This window comes from Bombina bombina, chromosome 9, assembly GCF_027579735.1.
Source record: "Bombina bombina isolate aBomBom1 chromosome 9, aBomBom1.pri, whole genome shotgun sequence".
NCBI classification, from domain to species: domain Eukaryota; kingdom Metazoa; phylum Chordata; class Amphibia; order Anura; family Bombinatoridae; genus Bombina; species Bombina bombina.
The window spans coordinates 10,453,378-10,467,014 of record NC_069507.1 but is presented as its reverse complement, the minus strand read 5'-3'; the positions used below and the strand labels follow the sequence as shown (position 1 = coordinate 10,467,014).

The 13,637-nt window shown below is 42.1% G+C and overlaps 1 protein-coding gene across 2 annotated transcripts in view; it reads right to left on the bottom strand.

Moving 5' to 3' along the window:
• The window catches only part of KIFBP (kinesin family binding protein), a 111,306-nt gene that overhangs the window by 34,174 nt on the left and 63,495 nt on the right, over positions 1–13,637 (bottom strand). Inside the window, exons 4-7 of one of the 2 annotated variants that reach the window (XM_053691870.1) lie at positions 6,570–6,649; positions 6,312–6,495; positions 5,271–5,364; positions 4,941–5,068 (exon numbers count right to left, since the gene is read on the bottom strand). In XM_053691870.1, the coding sequence (XP_053547845.1) occupies positions 4,941–5,068; positions 5,271–5,364; positions 6,312–6,495; positions 6,570–6,649 (486 nt within the window). The remainder of the gene's footprint in view (positions 1–4,940; positions 5,069–5,270; positions 5,365–6,311; positions 6,496–6,569; positions 6,650–13,637) is intronic. The other variant, XM_053691871.1, reaches the window with a different exon arrangement.

Sequence of the window (13,637 nt, the reverse complement as noted above, 5' to 3'; positions counted from 1 at the left end):
CCCCCAGATGCCAAATCTGGCACAATCGTCGATTTACACGACGGCCTATGTGTAGGAGAGCACGGATTAACCCTTTGCTTGCCCGTAGGAGGAAGAGGCAAACTCACTAAAGTCATAGAGATGGCCATGCGAAAACAAGCAGTAACCTCCGGTGGAAATAAGTCTCCCTCAGACGAAGGAGTAATGGCACTTAGGGGAACTGCATGTGTAGGATAAGATTCTAGGGAACGCACCTCACGGACGAGGAATCCTCAGAGGTAAACGGCTCAGTGGTCTCTAACATCTCAACATTGTTTGGAGAGAACAATTATTGCGGCATACGGAACATAATTGAGCAGGCTGGTCAACCCAGTCCTCCTCACAACATACGCAGGTATCAAAATCTGTATCAGAGGAATCCTCTAGGATATCATAAACCTCCATAATTCTAAATAAGAGCTTTGGATAAAAACAACTGGCACCTTAAAAACCCCAATGGCTGGGGCACTCACCACCTCCTATGACCCAGACAGGTAGAGAAATAAACTCTTCTCTGCAGTCACTCGGTAAGGAATCTGAAAAACAAGACGTGACTACTCCCAGTCACATGGTGCCTCATGCAGGACCGTCCCTGCTAAGGAAAAGCGTGCCAGCTTAATAAAGCTGCGCAAATCTATAACCTGTATGTTCCGTATCAGACCAAGAGCCTAAAATGTCTCCTTACACATACACAGTCAAAATCACATAACAAACATGATTAAAAAGACCCCACTGTTCAATAATCCCCCTCAGGAGATATTAACCCTTGATTCCATAAACATAATCCCACTGTGACCCCGTTTTCTATCGTTAACATGTGTGTAAAAAAATGAAACAATCTTACCGGAATCCAATCCGTGGAACAGCAACACGGTTCTTCAAGTTTGACAGATAGCAGCGCCTCTGACATGGACTTGAGTGAATAGAGGAATGGTTTCCAATTGAAAGCATCTTGGGTATTGGGGATTGAAAACCTTCTGACCAGCAATGATTGCTAACTATTACCAATAGTCTAGTAATTCTAAGGTGGTGCTAACATTGGGATATATGATCATATAGTAAAAGTTAATTTCCATTTTCTACCCTTGAACACAGTATCCAGTACAATTGAACATTATGAGTGCTATATTTGTACACTTTTTTCAGTTTTTTGCTGATTAGTCTTGAATGGACTTGAGTGAAGAAAGCAAGCAGCGAAATTTGTCAACGCTGATTGCTTATAGGAGCTGTTAATCTGAGTCTGGATGGTTTCGCAGAAAGACTCTCCCTGCATCTACAGACTAAGTTTAATCAATGCTCTCACTGAGAGGCTGACAAGACTGCTTAAAACTCTAGTTCCACCCCTAAGGGCAGATACTCCTCATAAAGGAACTACTCAGAAAAATCTGACACTTCTCTGCCAACCTCCTGTGACGAAAGGCAAAGAATGACTGGGGGATGAGGGGAGTGGGGGAGGTAGTGAGCCTTTGGCTGGGGTGTCTTTGCCTCCTCCTGGTGGCCCAGTTCTGTATTACCACAAGTAATGAATGCAGCTGTGGACTCTCCCTGTATTAAGAAGGAAATACTACTAGAGTTATTAGTAGGGTAATCGTCATCAGGGCCGGATTCTTGGTACAGTGATTCCAAATCTTGTAGTGCCAGTCTGTCACTGGAGGAGCTGATCTATGACTTGAGATTCTGTCTGGCTACCGCAGACAGTCAAGACAGATAAGTGTTGCAGTCTCTACTCGGATTGAGCACTTTGAATCACGAGTATGGCACTCTTTCTCCTCATTGTGATTACCCAATGACTCTCGTATCCCGCACTGTGGAGGGTTGCTAATTTCTTGAAAGTAACCTTTTTACGTTGAGAACTTTGCTTACAACTTCATTGTGCCTTGTCTGCAACTAACAGCATGTGTATTTGCTTATTAATGCTTGATGTATTCTAAGCTTTTCTTACGCTTCTCGTTCTATATGTATGAGCACTCTGCCTTCATCCTGTATTAGTATTAGTCTATAACTTTTAGCATAGCATGTTCCACTTAGATCTCTATTAATCTTACTGCCCTGGTCTTTACCAAGGGGGTTCTGTGTGCAGCTGGGGTGTAGTGGCTTCATTGTATACTATTAACTTGCTACCGATGTATGGATATATATGGGCCTCTGCTAGTCACAGCACTGCGGAATCTGTTGGCGCTCTACAAATACCTAATAATAATAATAATAATAATAATAATAGTCACGTGACCTAGCTTAATTTTGTGTGTTAATATTTGTTTTTGTATATTGGTTTGTGTTTCACTACTGTTTATGCAAATCATCTATTGTAAGATGTGAGTTTATACTCTATCCGTTTAGTGTCCTACAGACACGCATTAAAATTTAAGAATTTAAAATGTTCAAAAGAGCGCTTCATTCCCTATCTGTAACGTATCATGATGTGTCCTGTCCCTCGGCTTATGGTAAATCATTAGTTCTGCACCACATAGAAGTAGTATACTTCCCTAAATATTTTGTACAGTTAAATGCATGTGTATATATCAGCCACTTATTCTCTTGGCCATTTAATTTAATATAAACAATATATATATTCTCACAGGAATAAGGCCCTCAATTCCCCCTGTATTTTTCTGTAAAATTTTGTCTTTTATCGTATTGTTTCTCAAAAAAATGAGACAAAGATAAATCATTTCAGAACTTTTTCCACCTTTAATGTGACCTATAAACTGTACAACTCAATTGAAAACAAACTGAAATCTTTAAGGTGGAGGGAAGAAAACAAAAAAAAAACAAATAATGTGTTTGCATAAGTGTGCACACCCTCTTATAACTGGGGATGTAGCCGTGTACAGAATTAAGCAATCACAATCAAAATCATGTTAAATAGGAGTCAGTACACACCTGTCATCATTTAAAGTGCCTCTGATTAACCCCAAATAAAGTTCAGCTGCTCTAGTTGGTCTTCCCCGACATTTTCTTATTCGCCTCCTACACAAAAGCCATGGTTCGCAGAGAGCTTCTAAAGCATCAGAGGGATCTCATTGTTAAAAGGGATCAGTCAGGAGAAGGGTACAAAAGAATTTGCAAGGCATTAGATATACCATGGAACACAGTGAAGACAGTCATCATCAAGTGAAGAAAATATGGTGCAACAGTGACATTACCAAGAACTGGATGTCCGTCCAAAATTGATGAAAAGACGAGAAGAAAACTGGTCTGGGAGGCTACCAAGAGGCCTACAGCAACATTAAAGGAGCTGCAGGAATATCTGGCAAGTACTGGCTGTGTGGTACATGTGACAACAATCTCACGTATTCTTCATGTGTTTGGGCTATGGGGTAGATGGCAAGACGGAAGCCTTTTCTTAAGAAGAAAAACATCCAAGCCCAGCTAAATTTAGCAAAAACACATCTGAAGTGTCCCAAAAGCATGTGAGAAAAGGTGTTATGGTCTGATGAAACCAAGGTTGAACTTTTTGGCAATAATTCCAAAAGATATGTTTGGCGCAAAAACAACACTGCATATAACCAAAAGAACACCATACCCACAGTGAAACATGGTGGTGTCAGAATCATGCTTTGGGGCCTTATTCAAGGTAGAGGGAATAATTAACAGTTCCAAATACCAGTCAATATTGGCACAAAACCTTCAGGCTTCTGCTAGAAAGCTGAACATGAAGAGGAACTTCATCTTTCAGCATGACAGCGACCCAAAGCATACATCCAAATCAACAAAGAAATGGCTTCACCAGAAGAAGATTAAAGTTTTGGGATGGCCCAGCCAGAGCCCAGACCTGAATCCAATTTAAAATCTGTGGGGTGATCTGAAGAGGGCTGTGCACAGGAGATGCCCTCGCAATCTGACAGATTTGGGGTGTTTTTGCAAAGAAGAGTGGGCAAATCTTGCCAAGTCAAAATGTGCCATGCTGATAGACTCATACACAAAAATACTGAGTGCTGTAATAAAATCAAAGGGTGCTTCAACAAAGTATTAGTTTAAGGGTGTGCACACTTATGCAACCATATTATTTTAGTTTTATTTCCCTTCACCTAAAAGATTTCAGTTTGTTTTTCAATTAAGTTGTACAGTTTATAGGTCACATTAAAGGTGGAAAAAGTTCTGAAATGATTTATCTTTGTCTCATTTTTTTACATCACAGAAACCTGACATTTTAACAGGGGTGTGTAGACTTTTTATATCCACTGTATATATAGTATATATGTGTGTGTGTGTGTGTGTGTGTGTATATATATAAAAACTAGCCGGTTGATTCGCACCACCTTATAAATCAACTTAACCCACTTGTTTATGTGTCCCAATAAAACAAATACATATCAGGGCACATAGTGCAAGGCGGAAGTAACAGAAAGAAAATGTAGGGTTAAAAGCTCCACAAAGGGAATTTTCTCTCTCTTTAAAAATGTTTATATTATCGCTCAGTACAAGCTGCAGCTACCTCTATCTTGAAGTAATCCCACCCCGTTTCCTCTTATGGTACCAGGCTCCCCACCTCCAAAAATCCTAAAAGCATATGGAGTCCACATCAGTGGTCTGGAGTTAAGATGGTGCTGTGCATACTACAGGTCGTATGAATGCAAACAGTAATACAGATGAGGACATCTCTGTCTAGTTACATTTGTGCAAATTATTTTATACTGAAAAAGGGACAATGTACACAAATGATTTTATAACTTATTTGTACTGTGTGTCTTAGAGAACATAATAGTGATGTAGTGACAAGCTGTTGTAGGGGAAACACATCTGGGGATTTTAAGGATTTTTGTTTTTATTATTATGGACAGTAAGAATCTTCCTATAAATATATTGTGTGGACTGAGTCCAAATTAATGTCAACTGTCACAGCTCAGATGTTTGTGTCATGTAGCTGGTAAATAACATCAGATGCTGTCTGCACATAGGAACATTACTGACTAATTTACCCCAAGGTGCGTTACCTCCAGCTTCTTGCGTGCGTCCTGCATTAAATTGAAGCAGTATTTCACCCAACATCGGGCGATTTCTGCCTTCTTTTGTCCGAGGGTGTCAAAACGTTCTAATTCTGCTTCATCTAATAAAGAAAACAGAGGACACGATTATTTCCCCAGACCCTATTTCCTTCCCACATCACAAATAATATCAGATACAATAATAAATCGGCAGCTATGCCATGTTTTCCCTTTTTCATGACCGGCTGAATAACTGATGGAATTAACAGAACTCTGAGGTTTGCTAAAAAAAGTCTACACAGTGCTTAACTAAGCGCAACTTACTCTCTCTTGCGGCTTCAGCAGATGGAATTTGTCCGGCTTTGCTGAATATGACACTGGCCGCTGCAAGGCAATGCCTGGCCTCCATGTAAAGTTGCTGTAGGGAAAAAGGGACGATTACACAAGTGCGATAGCAGCAAGCAAGGCCACTGTTTATGGCCATTCTCTCTAGTACTGGATGATGCTTACACCCCCCTGTGTTTTATCGATGGTTGTAAAACAAATCCCCAGGGTGTGACTAGGGGTATTCACATTATACCAGGCTGACATCTAGGGGACCAGGGCAACTTAACATGAAACAGGATCAGTCACTGTATCTGAAGTGTCACCGGTGACAAATACATGTGATAGTGATGTTTATATCAGGGGCAAGACTGGAATGTGTTTATTCACTTGAAGGGTAAAGAGTTCATATTAGACATACTCCTGATCTGAACCCAAAAAATGCACCATATTTTTGTATAAACAACTGCAAAATAAGCAACAATTTAGTTAGATATCCACAGCTGTGCTACTTGCACACGTACCAATACACAGTCACACAATACACAGTCACACAATACACAGTCACACACCTGTGTACAGATAACATACGCACCACGCCTGCTAAAAAAAAAAAAAAGAGTCAGCTGTACAAGTAGCATGTATAACACACAGACGCAATACAAACCACTAGCTTGAATATTGGTGCACGGGCCCTCAGTATATGTGCATATGCTGCTGAAAAACTCTAAATTACTTTTACTAGAAGCGTTTTTTCTAATGGAACTATATTACAAAATTCTTCTATTTAAAGTTCAAATGCACCTATATACATTTACATTTTGACCATTCTATCCCTTTAGGATAATAAAGAAACAGTTTAATATCCCTTTCAGATAAGCAACCAGACCAATACATTAGTAGGAAAAGAACCTCCCTCGTATATTCTTCATTCCAATGCTATGGGGCCGCTCTTGGACAACAGAAATATGACAATGTATACTCCGATAAACATAAGAGTTGGAAGCTGTAAGATTTGGTAATAAAGCATAAAAGTGTCACCTTTGTCAGATAATATTGCGATAATGTAGCAGCATTGATCGCCCACTCCATTGGGTTATAGGCATCGTATTCCAGTTGTCGCTGGAGCGTTGTGTGACAGTACTGCGCTGCCTTCTCGTCCTGCTTCAGGTGTTTGTAGACTTGCGCTAGATAGTACAGTGTATGTGTGTACACCCGCTCAAACCTGCAAACAAACACTTTCGTTTTACAGATCAATACATTAATGTTGGTGCTGTTCAAGGCGATTGTGTCACTCACCTCTTTGCCCGCTCTTGCTCCGGAAGCTGCTGATCTTCAGGTGCAAAATGCTCATCAGGATCCATAGGAGGTTTTCCGATCTACAGAGAAGAAAAAGCACAGAAAGACAGATCAGTCTCGATTAAAAAAAAGGGACAGTCTATTTGATTTTGTTAATTGTTTAAAAAGATAGATAACGCCTTTACTACCCATTCCCCAGCTTTATAACATCTAAATCTCTGCCTGTTTCTAAGGCCCCTGCAGGTCGCTTCTTATGTCAGTGCATTTTTATAGCTTTTCAAAGCCAGACAATGCTAGCTCATGTGTGCCATAGATAGCATTGTGCTCACTCCCGTGCACAACACCCAGACAGTGTGAGTTCATGTGTGCCATATCCATAGCATTGTGCTCACTCCCGTGCACTACAGTGCACCACACCTTATAATAAATACGCCTGGTGACTGTCTTCCTGGCCTGAACCAAGATATCAATAACCGTCTCTGCGAATCCTCTGAGACAAAACTAAACGTTTAATCACCATTTGTGGTCAGCCTCAGAGAGTCTAGAATTTGGTAAAAGAATGGACCTTGAGCCAGAAGGTCCGACCTCTGAGGTAACCTCCACAGAGGAGAAGATGACACAACATTCTCACTAGATCCTCATACAAAGTCCGGTGTGGCCACACTGGAGATAGCAGGATCGCTAAAATCCCCTCTTGTTTGGATTGAAGTATGACTCGAATATGGAGGACTATTGGGTAAAAAGATATACTAGATTGAAGTGCCAAGGAGCTGCTAACACGTCTACCAACGCCACTTGAGGATCCCTTGACCTCTATCCGTATCTTGGCAGTTCGGAGATGGACCTGATGGCTTCTCGTCTCAATGCCAGACACCCTCACCTTCGGGTGATTTAGTTGAACACCTCCTGGGCTGAAGACCATTCTCAGGAGTGCAGCGTTTGTCTGCTTAGAAAATATGCTTAACAAATGTCTACGCCTGGAATGTGAATGGCTGAAATCTGACATCGGTAAGTCTCTGCCCACTGCAGAATTTTAGAGACTTCATTGCCAATTGCGGGTTCCGATAAAAAGTTGATAGGTATACTCACTTCCTCTGAATGCCAGATTCCCTGGACCCCAGACAGTACCCAGCATGTCAAACTCGTATCCGTAGTTATAATATCCCAAGGAGGACGCAGGAAACATCTGCCCTGTAGTACTGATTCCTGAGATAGCCACCAGAAAAGAGACTCTCTCATCACAAGGTCTAGACAGGTCACTTGAGACAGGTCTGAGTGATCTTCGCTCCATTGACTGAGTATACATTACTGTAGAGGTCTCAGATGAAAGCGAGCAAACGCAATAGCATCCGAAGCTGCTGCCATAAGACCTACCACTTCCATGCATTGTGCCATCAAAGGCAAGATTGCAATAGAAGGCAAGCCGTCTGTAGCTTTTCTCATCGTTAGTCCATGAGAAAAATGCTCATACGAACAGAATCCATTATGGTTCCTAGGAAACACACTCTTGTACTTGGAATTAAAGAACATTTTTCCAGATTTACTTTCCAACCATGAGATCAAAGATACCAGAGCAGTCTCTCTTTATAAGAGCTTGTTAAATGAGAAGACGTTGCTTGAACCAAGTTATAGTCCAAGAAAGGCACCACAGCAATCCCCTGAAGTCTGTCTGACCACTGCCAGAAGTGCTCCCAGGACCTTCATGAAAATCCTTGGAGCAGCAGCTAAACTAAAAAGGGGAGAGCTATTGTCTGATTGTCCAGGAAGGCAAAACATAGGAATTGATAACGATCCTTGTGGTTAGGAATATGCAGATACGCAATCCTTTAGATCTATGGTGGTCATGAACGGATCCTCCTGGACCAGAGGAAGAATTGATCTGATGGTTTCCATCTTAAAAAGGTAGGAACTCTTAAGAATTTGTTTAAACACTCCAGATCCAGAATTGGACAGAAAGTGTCCTCTTTCTTGGGAACTATAAAGCAGGTTGGAATAAAATCCATTTCCCCTCTCTGCGAGAAGGACTGGGACAATAACCCCCATGGATACCAGATCTTCCACACATAAGAGGAAGGTTGTCCTCTTTACTTTACTCCAGGAAACCCTTGAGCGAAGGAATCTGTCCCTTGGAGGATGGGAACGAAACCCTATTTTGTATCCATGGGAGACAATGTTCAGAAGCCAATGGTCCTGTACGGACTGAGCCCAAACATCCTACTAAAGATAATCTGCCCCATAACTTACCCGGGCACAGGACGGGGGCCGACCCTTCATATTGATTTGATGTTTCGGGATCGACTGAGACCTGTCCTAACCAAAGGAACGAAAATTACTTCCAGGATGACTTAGATTTGGCTTTCTTGTCATGAGGAAGAAAGGCCCCTTTACCAACAGTAAAAGAAGAATTCGTGGAGTCCAATCCAAGGCCAAACAAGGTCTTTCCCTTAAAGGCCAGAGATAAGAGCCTTGACTTGGACACCATGTCCACCCACCAGGACTTGAGCCAAAGAGCTCTACGTGCCAGAAACGCAAGGCCAGAGGTCTTAGCGTTTAGACGAATAATCTGGGTAATTGTGTCACAAATAAAATAATTTAAGGCTCTAATTTGCTCCTGAATATCCTCCAGAGGCAACTCCATTGAAATCAGTTTGGATATTCGAAGCAACATCCCAACACCAACCTGCAATATTCCAACAACAGGCCCAGTTACTCCCTCTGTCACTCTGCATCTTCCATCCAGCCACGAATGAAGTTTCTTCCTTACTATCTTCCTCACGCCTCACTACCTGCCCGCTCGACCCTATCCCTTCCCATCTAATACCCTCCCTGTCTTCCATCCTCACCCCTGCTCTCACTCACATCTTCAACTTATCTCTCTTTACCGGCTCATTCCCATCTTCTTTTAAACACGCAAAAGTCACTCCCATACTCAAAAAAACCCTCCCTCGACCCCAATTCTCTTGAAAGCTACCGTCCCATATCACTGCTTTCACCAACATCAAAACTCCTTGAAAAACTAGTTTACAATTGCCTAACCCACTTCCTGTTCACCAACTCTTTGCATGACCCCCTGCAATCTTGATTCCGCCCCAAACACTCAACTGAGACTGCCCTTACCAAGGTTACTAATGATCTTCTCTCTGCCAAAAATATTGGCCACTACTCTATACTCATCTTGACCTCTCAGTTGCCTTCGACACACAGTTGACCACCCCCTCCTCCTACAGACCCTTAGCTCTTTTGGCCTCTGTGACACTGCTCTTTCCTGGATTCACTCCTATCTTTCTCACAGGTCTTTTTCTGTGTCATTTGCCGGCAACTCCTCCTCTCCTATGCCTCTGTCTGCTGGAGTACCTCAAGGATCGGCTTTGGGTCCTCTACTCTTCTCCATCTATACTTCTTCACTGGGTAAACTTATCAACAGTTATGGTTTTAAATATCACCTCTATGCTGATGACACCCAGATCTACCTCTCCACCCCTGCTCTCTCTCCATCTGTCCTTTCTCACGTCAGTGACTGCTTATCTGGTAATTCTTCCTGGATGGCCTCTCACCACCTAAAGATTAACATGTCCAAGATTAAGCGCCTCCTTATCCCCCCTCAAGCTCTACGCCGACTTCTGACTTCTCTATCCCTGTTGACGGCATCACCATTTCCCCATCGCCCCAAGTCTGCTGCCTCGGAGTTACACTTGACTCAAATCTATCCTTCGTCCCCCATATCCAATCGCTTTCTACATCCTGCCGCAACCATCTACGCAATATTTCCAAGATTCGCCCTACTCGCTGGCCTTCCTCTTTCACGCCTCTCTCCCCTTCAATCCATCCTAAATGCCTCTGCCAGGCTGATCCACCTTTCCCGTCGCTCTGTCTCTGCTGCACCTCTCTGCGAGTCCCTTCATTAGCTCCCCATTCACAGCAGAATTAAATTCAAAATTCTCACCCTTACATACAAAGCTCTCACCAACGCTGCTCCCCTCTAATACACAAGTATACTCCAGCCCGCCCAATAAGATCCAACAATGACCTGCTCCTTGCATCCACGACTATCACCTCCTCTCATGCTAGACTGCAGGACTTCTGTCGTGCAGCACCTACCTTCTGAAACACTCTCCCTTCTTTCTCCCAATCTTTCTTCCTTTAAAATGTTCCCTGAAGACTTCTGTTCAGAGAAGCATACCACCCAACTAAATAATAAAATTAATTTCACTTACCTAACATTTCCCTCATCTAACTCTGTATTAGCATCCTTCTCAATATTGCAGTCCTCACCTCCTGTTTCTCAACCTCCTACCCTTCTAGATTGTAAGTTCCCACAGGAATAGGGCCCTCAATCCCTCCTGTATGTGTTTGTAAATTTTGTCCTGTCTCTTACAAGTCTTGTATTGTTTTATTTAAATGAATTGCATTCATGGAAAGCGCTGCGGAATATGTTGGCGCTTCATAAATAAAGAATAATAATAATAATAATAATAATGAATCACACCAAAAAGTGGCAGCAACAGCCACCGCTGCAACACCTACAGCGGACTGAAAGAGCAAAACAAAGGAAAACCTTCCTTAGGCATGCCTCTAATTTTCTATCCATAGGATCTTTAAAATAGTTACTATCCTATAGGGGGAATAGTAGTGTGTTTTAGGGCTAAAACAACTAATTGATAAAATCGATAATGAAAATAGTTGACAATGATTTTTATTATTGATTAGTTGGTTACCAATTAGATGTTTCTTGTTCACAGAACCTGTTCGGCACACACTTATGTTCGGCGCTGCAGTGCCAACTTAGACCTCCACCTTATACCTCCCCTCTACCACAGCGTGCAGATGACGCCACCGTGACCTTATACACCCTCCTCCCTCAGGGAGCATTGGTCTACACTGCAGTGACGGTGCAATTTTATGATTGGACAAATGCTGGACTGAGTACTAGACAGGAGCAACCAGGTACTGAAAATAATATATAATATAAAAGTAATTAATTGTTTTTTCCTCTTCTATATTCAATACATATATTTTTTATATTATTAAGAGTCCGTCCATTATATTGGTAACTTTAGATGGACGGACTCTTCATAATATAAAAAAATATATATAAAGAATTTATACTAATGAAAGGAGAAGAGGAAAAAACAATTACATTATTACTGGTGGTGCAAACCCTTAAATATATATTAAAATCATATAGAAAGAATACGACGATAGTTTAATAAACTGTGTTAAAAAAGACAATTTATTGAACTGTTGTCTCATTCTTTCTACATGATTTTCTTTAAAGAATATTGGTTCTTTGGAATGGAATATATATACATAATATTGGGTTTGGATAGACTTGAATACAAATGGTGATATCCCCATCATGCCCTCCCCAGTCTCCGTGATATCCCCATCATGTCCTCCCCAGTCTCCGTGATATCCCCATCATGTCCTCCCCAGTCTCCGTGATATCCCCATCATGCCCTCCCCAGTCTCCGTGATATCCCCATCATGCCCTCCCCAGTCTCCGTGATATCCCCATCATGCCCTCCCCAGTCTCCGTGATATCCCCATCATGTCCTCCCCAGTCTCCGTGATATCCCCATCATGTCCTCCCCAGTCTCCGTGATATCCCCATCATGTCCTCCCCAGTCTCCGTGATATCCCCATCATGTCCTCCCCAGTCTCCGTGATATCCCCATCATGTCCTCCCCAGTCTCTGTGATATCCCCATCATGTCCTCCCCAGTCTCCGTGCTATCCCCATCATGTCCTCCCCAGTCTCCGTGATATCCCCATCATGCCCTCCCCAGTCTCCGTGATATCCCCATCATGTCCTCCCCAGTCTCCGTGATATCCCCATCATGTCCTCCCCAGTCTCCGTGATATCCCCATCATGCCCTCCCCAGTCTCCGTGATATCCCCATCATGCCCTCCCCAGTCTCCGTGATATCCCCATCATGCCCTCCCCAGTCTCCGTGCTATCCCCATCATGTCCTCCCCAGTCTCCGTGATATCCCCATCATGTCCTCCCCAGTCTCTGTGATATCCCCATCATGTCCTCCCCAGTCTCCGTGATATCCCCATCATGTCCTCCCCAGTTTGTGCTTTTGTTATGCATAAATGTAAACATCACACAGGTAAAAGGTGTATTATTATTATAACAGTGTTGGTTATGCAAAACAGGGGTATGCGTAATAAAAGGAATTATCTATTTAAACAAGTTTCCCTTAAATGTTTTCTTTCTTGATTTAGATAGAGTAGCAATTTTAAGCAACTTTCTAATTTATTCCTATTATACATTTTTCCTCATTCTCTTGCTATCTTTATTTAAAAAGCAGGAATGTTAAGCTTAGGAGCTGGCCCATTTGGATAGAGCTTGCTTGTTGGTGGCTACATTTAGTAAACCAATAAGCAAGCATTACCAAGGATCTGAACCAAAAATGGGCCGGCTATTACGCTTTACATTCCTACTTTTTAAATAAAGATAGCAAGAGAAAGAAAGAATTTAAGAATAGGAGTAAATTAGTAAGTTGCTTAAAATTGCTGCTCTATCTGAATCATGAAAGAAAAAAATGGGTTCAGTGTCCCTTTAAGTATCTTTTTTAAAAAATGTATCCAAGTAATCGAAAAAATAATCATCTAACCGATAATAAAAATAATTGTTAGTTGCAGCCCTAGTGCGTTTTGCCAAAGTGGAAATGGCCCCATCCACCTTAGGGACTGCAGTCCACAACTCCAAATGATTATCTGGAACCTGAAACATTTACTTAAATGTTGGAGAAGAGGAAAAGGGAACCCCGGGCTTCTCCCATTCCATTGTAATAATGTGGGACTGGGAACACATCAGCAGTCTTAGTTCTATACACTATGTTTAGCTTCTCAGCTGGCTTAGACTCGGGAATGTCCGGAGTGGACAACACCTCCTTAAGTAACTACCTCAGGTGTTCAATCTGGAATCTGAAATTCACTTCCTTTGAATCCTGATTTTTTTCAGCTGAGGACTCAGAGGAAGATATCTCCCCTTCAGAGATAGCCGAGGAATTCTCCTCATCAGAAAATTGTGCATAACTGATCACAGTATTCTCCCGAGAGC